Source organism: Ammospiza nelsoni, chromosome 6, assembly GCF_027579445.1.
Source record: "Ammospiza nelsoni isolate bAmmNel1 chromosome 6, bAmmNel1.pri, whole genome shotgun sequence".
NCBI lineage: Eukaryota > Metazoa > Chordata > Aves > Passeriformes > Passerellidae > Ammospiza > Ammospiza nelsoni.
The window spans coordinates 42,742,194-42,754,147 of NC_080638.1; the positions used below are offsets into that span (position 1 = coordinate 42,742,194).

Here is an 11,954-nt window from a genome sequence, read left to right on the forward strand (position 1 = left end):
GAAGAGGCAGCAGGCTTCATGGGCAACTAATGTTGTAGGGGATAGAATCTGTCCTTGCAGAGTGGCCCACTGAAACCTGAGTTGTTTTGCCCTTCTCAGTGTGCAGCCCTAAGGAGCTTTACAGCCCAGGCACTGTGGCAGCAGGTGCCAAGTGCCATAAGCTGCCCAAGACTGCAGTGTCCCTCAAAAGCCAAAAGCAGAGGGCAGAGATGTCAAAACATAATTTCTGCTGGTGGAAGGTGGCTTCTAGCTGAAATGTTGAAAGCTTATTGTCATTATGTCTACAAAAGGGGAGAAGTTGGATCAGCGAGTCTGTGGAACAAGAATAATCCTTCCAAGACAAAGTGTATGGCATGAGATGGCTCTGGTTCCAGTGTCTAGGTGACTGTCTGCTCACCTTGACACCAATTGACAGGAAGGAAAAATTTATGCTGAGATGTTGTTTGTGGGTGATGATAATAGCTTAATTTTCCCATAGCTTTGAGTTGACAAGGCATGATTTTGGTAGTGTAATTTTTAAATAGAAATTAGAATAGATCTGCAAATTGGTTATTAGATGCGTTTTTAGATTGGTCATTACATTAAAGTAGGGAGGATGAAAGGACTTGTCAAAAATCACATGATGAATTACTGGCAAAGCCAATAAACAAATCCTAATTTCTTCCTTTGACACATCTGTGTGTATGCTGTAACAAATGTATAGAGACAGCTAATGACAGCTAACTGTCAAAGAGCACAATACAGCTCATGTAAAAAATCAGAATACCTTTTATTTTTCACTGTTAGAGAAAATACATCATATTACCCACAGAAACAATTGTGTGTTCATGCGAACACACACAGTGTGGAAGGATGTATATCCTCCGTGTTTTAGTTATCTAGCTAAGGGTTTTTCCAGTATATTTTCAAGGTTATTCTGCTCATCACAATATACTTTGTTTGTTATTGATTCAAACGTGTATTCAAGTGTAAAGTAGTCAAAGATGGTTACAAAGCCTATAGAAATGAGTGACTCCATTCTGGCCTGTGAGAAACTCAAGGATAAAAAGCAAGGGGCATTCCACTACCAGGAACGCACCAAGAGCCTTTCTGAGGGAAAAATAACATTTTTCATGGCTTGTCAGCATACTCCCATTCAGCCTATTAAAGAGAAGCAATGGATTCCTACCCAGCCCACATAAGCTGATGCAGTTTGCCAAAGCAGAGGCTTCTCTCTTGCAGCTGCTGGGGAATCCAGTGCTCTGACCCTGGTAGAGATGTTGTGGTATCCTTTGTTAAGACATCTGTAAGCACAGGATCTCAGCACTGATCTAATGGGCTGCTGCTGCAGCTAAAAAGCAGCAGACACATGAAGTTGATTAATCCCTGTAGTAATTCTATTAACACCCTTAATGGAGTTATAACATGGATAATTTTACCCCTCTGCAGCAATGCGAGAGGGAATTGCCCTGGAGAGCCTGTAACTAAAGTGTGGCAGGGATGTCTGAGAAAAGCATTTTTCTGTTTGTTTTAGTGCAAAATGAAGTGCCCTGATGGGTTGGAAAACTGCCTTGTTTTCTGGAATTTTGAACACTTCACAGGCCTAATGGTGCAGGTGTTCCCTGTGAGAGGGTGATGCATCAGGGCTCTGACACAGCAGCAACGCTCCTGGCACCCTCCCAAGTGCTTGCTGTGTGGCCACGCTTCCCTCTGTCTCTCTCACAGGTATGCATAGCCTGTCTCATCACACAGCTTCTCAAACACCACATTTTCATTCACCTTTGTGGTTTCCTCTCCTTGTCCCTCCATCTGACCATGATTTATCTGCTTGCTGCTCCCTGTCAGAAGGGCAGCTTTTCCCAGACTCTGTCATTGGACAAAGAATTGCTAAAAATAAGCAGCACAGCTACAGTCTTGACCTATCATTGTATAGGGAACAGGTCAATAACAGAAATGAGAAATTGTCCATTTCTTTTTGTTTTTCTCCTTATTTTCTAGCCTGTGGAGAGCAGGTTTATCTGATGCATTAACCATGTCATAGCCTGTTCCTAGGACAACTTGATTGCATTGCAGTTCTGTCATTAAGGGCTTGTCAGTATTGTGAATCAAGAATCATATCTTGAGATGGAAGGGACCCACAAGGATCATTGAAATCCAGCTCTTTGCCCCGAATAGGACAATCTTGAGAACGGCACCATGTACCTGAGATCACTGTCCAAACAATTCTGCAATGATGCTCTCATGTGAAGTTACCTAATGTATATAAGTGCCAAAGAGCCACTCCACAAAAACCTCCCTAAGACTAGACACCATTTTTACAGTCTTCCACAACAACCCAGGCTCCTGATGCAGTTTTTTAAGACTATATAGGGTAACTAATAGGGCTGGGGACTGAGGGATTCTGACAGGAAGCCACAGGAGGGTCTGACTAAGTTTTCTGCTAGTTCAAAGGCTGTTGCCACCTATGCAGGTGCAGTGATGTGACTACTAAGCTGGAGCATCTCATCTACATGGTTTGTGATTTCCATGTAAATATGCTTAATTTATTCTGTTTGATAGCCCATCCTTTCCTCCCACAGCGACTGCAATCCCAAGAGATGGAGTAGCCCAGCTCTGTAGTGATCCAGGAGACAGTGGGAGAGAGCAGGGAAGGTGTTGTGTGCGTGGGATGCACACACACACGGGGATTTTATTTCTCTTTCTGCCTACGGTAGCTACTCTCCACATTCTGCACAGGGATGAGAAGTCCAAGCAGCCACTTCTTGCCAAAGACTTCTTGCAGGTTGTCCCTCCAGGGCCGGGCTCTCACCAGCATTCCCTTCCGCACCTGGTACCGCGTCTGCCCGCGCAGGATCAGCAGCAGCTGGTGGCAGCAGAAGCCGGCGCACGCCAGTCCAATCCCAAGCCAGAGGTAGAGCATGAGGATCACAAACATCTCAGAGCTAAGGAGAGCTCCTGAAAACCAGGAGGGAGGGAGGACAATAAAAGAAAGTGCTTAGACACACCCCACAGGCAGTTAACACAGCCCCAGGAACCAACAAACCAGCCGTTTCCTCTGGCCACAAGTGGGGAGGTAGGAACAAGACAGGCTGGTGGCTCTAACTGTATTAAATTATTTCCTTCATAGTGTCTGATGAATGGACCTGCCCCAGAAATACTCAAATGACAGTGGTCTCTTGTACACTTCTTCTTTTGTTGTTTATGTGTGGATCTAGATTACAGGGACAAATTCAGCCAGAAGTAAAGCATATTTGTAAGACTTCAGCACTATTCTGAACAATAATTAATTTATTTAAGGACTTACCTACTCATCAGAGATTTCTAGGATTTTGAAAAGACAAGTGGACCCTACAGCATGTTGATCCTTCTAAGAAGCCTTACTGTTTGTATTAACACAAGGCAGAAATATTCTGGATTTCTCTTTTTCTCTCTCTCTATAAAATGTTAAAATAGAAAAATAAATCAATAATGGCTTTCCTACCTTTGGAACAAGGCAGTTTTCATGTGAATACAAGAAAGAAACAGAAACCTTTCTAAAATACATTCCAAATTCCTTTCATTAGCTGCTGCTAGAATACTCAAAATACTTTGAATATCTGAAGCTCCTAATCCAACTGGGGGGTTTTAGTATATGTTGGTGATGAATATATTTGAATAAAAATATTCTGTAGGCCCTTTCCTCTACAATGATTTTAGAACTCCTTCTGGAAAATATTAGTATAACAGCAGGTGTCACTGAGTGACCTTTCAGTGTGTAAGCAGAGCTAAACCCATTAATATAAAATTCTCTGTGTGCCCATATGATGTTTATGCACGTATTTTGTGCATATTGGTATATTATTAAACACCCATATTTACACACAGGCCTATTTACACAAAGGAAATGAAATGTGTATCAATACTGGTATAAATAGCTGATATCTTTTCACTGGTTCCTATAAGGTTTAGAAATAAAAAAACTCTCACATGCTTCTGTTCCTCTGGAAGACCATGAGCCTCATAAGACTAGCTGTGATAGAGCAGGGATTGCCTGGACAATAGAGGTGTGCTGCCCAAAAGAGGTACATGGGTGCTTCAGGTTTTAAGTTCAACAGAAGGGTCACTGGATATGCAGAAGGCTGGATTAGGTGGTATCACCTAGTTTTGCAATCTGAGAGTCCCATCTTTTCCACCTGGCAGTGCTGTAAGTGAGAGATTGGGGCAGGCTCCTCTGAGGATAATTTGTAAGGACACTGACTACAGCCTCAAGCTTTCAAAGACTGTCTTCACTTGAAAAAGGTGCAGGAATCATTCCATTTTCTCCCTAAATGCAATGTCATCTTTCCCTTCTTATTAGATCCCATTCAGCTCAGTGGGCTCCGTATGCAACACAGTGAGAGAAGAACAAGCCCCTTAGGATAATGACAAATCCTCATACCAATTCTGTCAGAATAACTTAATCTACCAGGTAAGAAGCCCAGAGCCAAATACTGGATTCTTTGTTCATCTTATACTGGACCAGAGTGTGACAGATATTTATTTTTTCCTACAGCTGATACCCAGATGGGATATGGGGAGAGACCTTTTCTTTAGATCCTTTGCAAGGCACCTGTAGGCTTTATTTATCTGACTTGATGAAATTCAACATTCAGGAAGTAATTATCCCTGTTTCCCTTTGAAAATATTAAGCATCTCTGAGCCATCCTTTCCAGAGACAGCATTTTTTAAACCATTTCTTCAGGCTACCTACATAAAGCATCTTCTATAATTTATTTTGTGTGGTCCAATACAATGTGTTTACAATAGTGCTCTCCATTTGCCCCTGATCCCCACAGTCTCTTTTAGCCTTGGATTCTTTTTTTCTCTAAGTGATCCAGTCTGATCTCAAGGTTATATTGCCTTATACTATCCATGCCAGAAAAGCTGTATTGTAGGCTGTAGTTATCGACTTTGGGTCAGATTCTGAAATCCACGCCTGAGTACAGTCTGGGCAGAATGAGCCAGCTGAAAACTTTCCCAGCATGAAAGCAGGAACACTTAGTTGACATAAAACCAGCAGATTAACCCTTCATCCTCCTTTACTACTTCTGCAGTACAGTGGGCATGATGGAGAAGAAGAAAGATAAAGTTTTTTCCCTGCTATCACAGTTCTCTGTTTGGATGATACAACAACCCTTAAGTAACAATAACATTAGCTGAAAAATACTGTGTGAGCAACCCTTCCAGGTAACTGTTCAAGACTGTGATTTTCTCTCCTGAAATGGAGGTTAAATGTACTGGTAGAAACCCAGTGGGCCCTTCCTCCCAAGCAATCAAGACACCACATGCCTGTATCTTGCTGTGTGAGGCAGCAGTTCTCAGCAAAACTGGGGGTTTGGTGGGAGCTGCTGGAAGCTGCTGCCTCTCAAGGGTGTTCTGGCTCTTAGCTCTGCATCCAGACCCATTGTGTCCCACTCAAACACTGTCCACGGGCTGTATTGGCGCCACAGCTGCTGCCACCAGAGCTGGGGTGCTTCAGTGTCTCTGCAAATATGTGCCAGGACCCATCACTGTGCAGACGAGCCCTCAGAGTCAGAGAGAACTAATTCCTTGATAATCTCCTCCCATATCCCTGCTCCCCCTCCCAGAGTGCTGTGCTGAGCAGAGCTTAGGCACACGGGAAAATCATTCCCAGTGTTTTTAATGCTAGTAAAGCTCATGCAATATTATTTACAAAAAATTCTTCTAGTTGGAAAAATTATTCCATAAAAGTGTCATGGCAGGATTTCTTGTTTATTGTCTTTCAGTGATTACCATGACAAATCTGCAAATTTGCCAAGCAGAGAGATATTTGTTTGTTTTCAGATGGCATTCCAGCCTGGAATCTGAAAAGCAAGCTAGGGCCTCTCTGGCTCCTGTATTCCCAGCACTGGAGTCTTCGCACTCAGATCTTAATCAACACTTCTGGTGACAATGCACAAGCCAAAACAGACTCCCTTCTTACAGAGTTCAGCTGAACCTGCAAAGCTAAAATATATGGGCTACCTATTTTAGTCTAGTAAAAGCTGATGTAAGTGCATGAGGCTGGAGCTCATAGATGGGAGACAAAAATTTTCTGCAGCCGCTCTCAGGGCAGAGTAGCAGTCTAGGCTGTCTGCATAATCCCTTCTCTGAGGTTAGGATCTGTCTAACTCTTGGGTTTGGACAAAGAAAGGGTTGAGGCTGGAGAGTTTGAAGGTCTGTGAAAGGTGAAGAGCCAAGGCTTCTTGCTCTGCAAGAACAGAGGATGAGTTATGGGAGCAAAATTAGGAGAGGGAAGGAGAAGGGTTGTGGAGATTTACAGAAAGGCAGGGAGAGAGGGGGAAGAAGTAGAAAGAAGGGTAAGGAATGGAAGCAAGGAGAAGGATGTATTTGCTTTTGGTGTGGAGCCTTTGCAAAAAGCAGCACAGAGAATTTCCCATGGCTCTCTGTGGACTTGTGTCTCAGACTGGGGTCACAAGACAGGTACCTAATCATGTCACATCAACTCCTCTCTTGGTTTCTGTTGCCTAAACCCCAATTCTCCTGTGCTGGAAGGATGAAAAGATCTCAGTAAGTTTGCACTGCCAGGAGGCAGGAGGTGGGTGACAGTGGAGGGAGTGAGTAGACCTGGATAAGATATACCTGCTGGGATATGGGGAACCTGCAGATTTGTAGGGCACAAAAGTCTACAGGACCACCCCCACCTCTACCTGTAGGACAGGCAAAAGATCCCTCATACCTGCAATAAAATCCATCTCCTCTGTCTAATTACAACACATGTCCTGAACAACAGATAGCTCTATTCTATCACCACCAAGCTGGTTATGAGGCATATTCCAGAGCCTAATGCATTGGGAATGTAGCTATGGATGTAACCTGGAGCAGGTCCCAGCTTCTATTTCAGGTGAAGTCTTTTGGAAAGGCTGGCTGTAGCCTCCTAAGAAGGCCAATTGCCCCTCTGGCCCATTTCCATACCACACCTCCACACAGATGACTATCCAAGGAAGATCAGGTCCCCCCATCCCAGGAGCCCTGGAGGAGGAACATGCTCCTCATCTCTGAGCAAGGAGTCCTTACCTGAGAAGAACTGGCTGATGGAGTGAGGCAGAAGAGTGAGGAAGGCCAGTGGGTCCGCAAAGGACATGGAAAGTGTAGCAGAAATGTAAGCCATGCCTGCCACCAGGGAGTCAAGGCAAGCCAGGGAGGTGTAGAGGCAGAACATGATGAAGTTTCGCATGTTCCTGCTCCCGATGCAGTTCCCTGTGAAGAAACAGTGGTGGTCATGCCTCTGGGTGACTCTGGAACACAGTCTACAGAAGTGAGTGCCGGGCAAGGCTGAGCCAGGGGACCTGCTTCCATCCAGCCAGTCTGCCACTTCGGCTCCTTTGCCCAAGTTAAAGTCCTTGCCCAAGTCCTCGGGGGAGTTCTGGATCACAAGGACGTAGTTGCCCAGGGCATTAGCTGAGAGGAAGAGGAAGAGGGCCCCATGCAGCAGAGCAGGCGAGAAAAGTGGGGTGGTGGAAGGGTCTCTGAACATGCTGGGGATGAAGACAAAGATCTGGAGGACGAAGGTCACTAGGGAGATGCACAAGAAGTAGGCTGGAGCGACAACATTGAGCAACCTGAGAACTAGCATTGCGGATTACGTTCCTGCAGGGGAAAGCAAGGAGAGAAGGAACATCACCGCTCCGGCTGCACACTTCATCCTTCCATTTCCTGCCGGGTCCCGGCCCCGCTGCCTTCGGGAAATGCCCTCCGGGGGCCGCTCTCCCTCGCCGCCGCCCCACGGCCCCCGCCGGGCCGGGGCAAAGGGACAGCCCGTGGGCAGCGACCGCTCCCCGGCTCCCGGAGGAGACAGTCCGGCCCCGGCGCCAGCCTCGGGGGAACTTGCGGCAGCGGTGCCCCGGAGGGGCTGCAGCGGCTGCAGGGGAGAGGCGGCTCCCGCGGTGTGCCGGCGATGCGAGCACCGCTCTGTTCGCCTAGCAGTCTCTCTGCCAGGCAGGGTCAGTTTTGGTATTGCATGAGAGGAAAAAAGGTGGTGCTGGAGGAGGGGGGAGTGAATTGGAAAGGAGGGGTGGGAGGAGGAGAAGGGGAGGGGGGAGAGGTTGCTCTAATCCACTGCAATACGGATCAAATCCAGTGCTCTAATTTATCCCTTAAAGCCACGGATCTACAGATTACCTCTACGACCGCTGCCCCGTTCTGCACGAAATTAGAAAATATACAAAACAGCTGGTCAAGTGCTGTCCGGATGCAACCTGCGGCGCTCGGCTGCCGAGCCGGAGCAGCCCCGCAGCTGCAGCCGCAGCTGTGGCCGGGCAGGACGCATCCCCGCCGGGCAGGCGGTCACCCCGGCCGCGGGGCTCAGCCTGCAGGCTCGGGGCGCAGGGCAGCCCGGGGGGCACAGGCGGCGGGCAGCGAGCTGGGTGGCGGTGCGGGTGCCCCGAGCACGCCCGCGCCGGCAGCCGCAAGGAGTCCCCAGCGCCGGTGTCTGCAGAGCCCCGGCGGCCCGGACCCACTCGGCCCCGCGGCGCTGCGGGCTGCCCGCTGCCACCTTGCAGTCCCCTTGTCCCCAGGCGCGCCGGGAGCCGCCCGGTGCCGGCGTGTGTGGCGCCGGCGGAGCCGCTCCTACAGCCGGCCATGCCGAGTGAGATCCCCGCGGCAGCCGAGCCGGAGTGCGCCCGGAGTCTGCCCTGTTCTTCCTCTCCCTTCCTGCTCTTCTCCTGTCCCTCTTTTCTCTGCCCCTGCCCTCTGTCTGTCTCTCTCCGTCCAGTGCCTTGTGTCCCTCCCTATTCCTGTCCTTGTCCCTGTGCTTTTCAACCACGGACTTCTCCTTCTCCCTCCCTCCCCATATCTCCCTCCCGCGTCCCGTTCCTGTCCGGGGCTCTCCCGTCCCGACCCTCCCCGTGCTCCTGCCCCGGCCAGGCTCCCCGTAGCTGTCCCTTCAGCACCAGCCGCACCTGCAGCAGCTCCGTCCGCCTCCCGCCGAGCACAACCCGCCCCAGGAGAAGAGAAAGGTGTTCTTGGGCCTCTCACAACTCCCACGTGGAGAGCAGAAGGGTGGGAAGAGGCATTCTGCCCCTCCAGCCCGCAGAGCACCATTCCTCCCCACAGAGTGGGTGAGGGAGGCAAGGTGAGTTTTCTGTGTCCCTGTGCCTCCCCAAAGCTGCCCCAGTTGGAACCAGCACTGGAGGCAAGGGGAAATGTGGGGGGGAGTCGTTGCAGGTTCAAAGCCTCCCTATACACAAGCAGGAAAGGCTTTGATGTGGGCAGGTGGTGCCTGGGCAGTAGCCTGGTGCTGGCAGAAGTTTTGCAGACGCGTGTTTGCTCTCTGACAGCTACACACCCTCTACCCCCCTGCCCACCCACGCTCTCCTTTTACTGTCTACACAGGCTCTGTGCACGGCCTCTCCTTCTCCTACACACCTACGTGCTGCACCCTCCCAGCTCTCATGAGCTGTCTCCCTGTCTCCCTCCACAGACAAGCCACCTATGACAGGAGAAGGGGGGAGAAGAGGGCTATTGGGCTGCAGCTGTGTCCCTGGAGACAAACTCTGCACTGGTGAAAAGTCAAAGAAAAATGCATTTTATATAATCTTAGGTCCTAGGTATACTGGCCAGTCCCTCAGCACAGACTCTGCAACTCCATAAGAGACTCTCCCTTTGCCTGAAGGTTCAGGGCAAAATGAAAGTGTGTTTCACGTCTCAGTTTCTAGGGAGAGAAGACTGGAGAAGAGAGCGGCTGTGCCTGTCTCCTGCACGTGCACCAGCGTGGAAGGTGATGACAGCAACCAAGTGCTCAAGGGCTCTTCATTAGAAATAACTTTTCTCCCAGGTAACCTTAATGGTTCGATATTTCTGAGAAAAGCAGTGGCAATAACACAAGCAAGTGCAAACCAATCCTGTAGGCACTGGATCTGCAGTGATGAGCAGCTAAGAGACACCTCTGGCAGAACTGAAGGGGAAGCTGCTCAGAGCAGATCTAGTTTTCACTCCCACCTCCCTCATTCTCCTGTCACGACTACTGAGAATAAAAATCCTCCAATATTCCCTCAACTCATCAATTTAAAGTAGACTGAGCCTTGCAATAGAGATACATGACCCAGTCTAGTTTTATCTTTAAATAATCAGACAGTGTTTTCTCCATATTTTAACAGCTTACATCAAAATAATAATAAAAAAAGAAAATTACAGAGAAGTCTTTTCATGTCATGAAAGACTCTCGACTGAGAGGACTGCATCTCATGAAAGACATTAAGCCTGCCTGCATAGGGAACATCAAAGCTGTAGCCAAAACGGGGAAGGGAAGGGAAGGGAAGGGAAGGGAAGGGAAGGGAAGGGAAGGGAAGGGAAGGGAAGGGAAGGGAAGGGAAGGGAAGGGAAGGGAAGGGAAGGGAAGGGAAGGGAAGGGAAGGGAAGGGAAGGGAAGGGAAGGGAAGGGAAGGGAATCTGGTTTCCACTGGAATGGAAGATGTGAGGCAGATTATTCCCCACACTCTCATTAAAATTCTTCTGCACATTGATGCTTATGATTTGTCAAAATAGTGGATTCATATTTAACAATATAGCAAAATATCCTCTTTCAGTGCTGTTGTGTTGATATTATGAGCTGTTTGCAGAATGGGGGAGAAGTTGACTGGGGATGAATTTGCCTATGCATGTGTATATAAGAGAGAGATGGGTAAACAAGGAGATTAGCACAGGAAGTAGGCAAAAAATGGGAACAGTAGTTAATTTGGAGCAGGGATTTAAAAGTAACAACATGTACTGCATGAACTGGGTTTTCTCCTGCTGTAAAATCAACACATGAGACAACTTGGGTGTGTGACACTCAAAAATATTTTCTCCCTTTTTCTTCTCTGGGTCTGGTTGTGATCCAGGAGATGGAGTATTTCCCCATTCTGCTTTTCAACCGTAAGTAAAATCACTTCACCCATGTGTCAAGATTTTCTTGTCTTTTGAGTATGGCAAGGGTTATGCTATCTGCCTTTGTCTGGAAGAACTTGGCAGCTGGGCATAAGAAACACATGTGAGAACAGTTTATTGTTCTCATTACCTACTGTGCAGACTTCTCCAGAAATTAGCACAGCATACCACAGCCAGACCCTCTCTCACCCCAGCCTTGGTGATTCTGTGTCACCACTCCACTCTTCCCTGCTGGCCAATTGTGTGGAGGGACTTTCCCTACTGTGGACTCTTTCCCAATATGTCCCTTTAGCAAGCAGGGTAGGAAACCACTGACAGAATCTATCAGTTGTCAGCCAGCTGGTGATTCCATCCTCCCATTCAATCATCTGGGCTACACTTGATAATGACTGGCAGATGACAGTTTTCATAGCTTTGTACCCAGATCTTCTAATTCTTTGTGCTCAGAGATTTCAAACAGAATAAAATACTGTTCCAGTTGATGCCACACTCTGGTACAGTCTGCCCAACATTTTTGAAGGTTTCACTTTAAATTGCATCCCAAATTATGTATCATTTCTTCCATCTCAAAAGGTGCCTTGCCTTAGCCTACATCATTAGTTTATTTTTCAAGATACAGTCTGATAGTGATTTTTCTCTGGAATGAGTAATTTAACCTCTGCTATTTGTTGTGTCATTTTCAAAGAAATGAGTTCTCTCTGTGGTAAACCAGGTGCTTCTTGATTTAAATTATCACTTAACTGCAAGTTTTATGAAGTAGTTTCTTGTTTGGTTTGATTTTTCATTTTCTGGGTAGTTTGCCTTCAAAATCTGAATACCCACAGTGTCTGGAGAGGTTTCCTCTTTTTAGGTAAAGCTGAATGGCCAAGAAAAGTAACAGGGTCAGCCCAATGTCTTCATTTTAGCAACACAATAAATACAGCATGTCTTTATGCTGACCTGCCTAGGTGGAGGCATGAATGCTGGGAGCAAAAGGGTGCTCAGCCCTTTCCCCATTCAGTTCTGGGTTATACTACACAGGTTTTCAGGATCTGATCTTCCATAAACGCGAATCTAACGCTAAGCTTCTA

At 47.5% G+C, this 11,954-nt stretch overlaps 1 protein-coding gene across 1 annotated transcript; it reads right to left on the reverse strand.

The window, feature by feature from the left end:
• Positions 1 to 623: 623 nt before the first annotated feature.
• On the reverse strand, positions 624 to 7,785 carry ZDHHC22 (zinc finger DHHC-type palmitoyltransferase 22). The gene is made up of 2 exons (XM_059474607.1): positions 7,036 to 7,785; positions 624 to 2,934 (listed from the first exon to the last, which is right to left on the reverse strand). Exons 1-2 carry the CDS (start codon positions 7,592 to 7,594, stop codon positions 2,669 to 2,671), a joined length of 825 nt encoding a protein of 274 aa, XP_059330590.1. The 5' UTR covers positions 7,595 to 7,785; the 3' UTR covers positions 624 to 2,668.
• Between the last annotated feature and the right edge of the window lie 4,169 nt (positions 7,786 to 11,954).

Coding starts and splice junctions, on each gene's coding strand:
- ZDHHC22 (XM_059474607.1), bottom strand. CDS start 7,594: ATGCTAGTTCTCAGGTTGCTCAATGTTGTCGCTCCAGCCTACTTCTTG. Junction 2,935..7,035: donor CATCAGCCAGTTCTTCTCAG/GTAAGGACTCCT, acceptor CCTGGTTTTCAG/GAGCTCTCCTTAGCTCTGAG.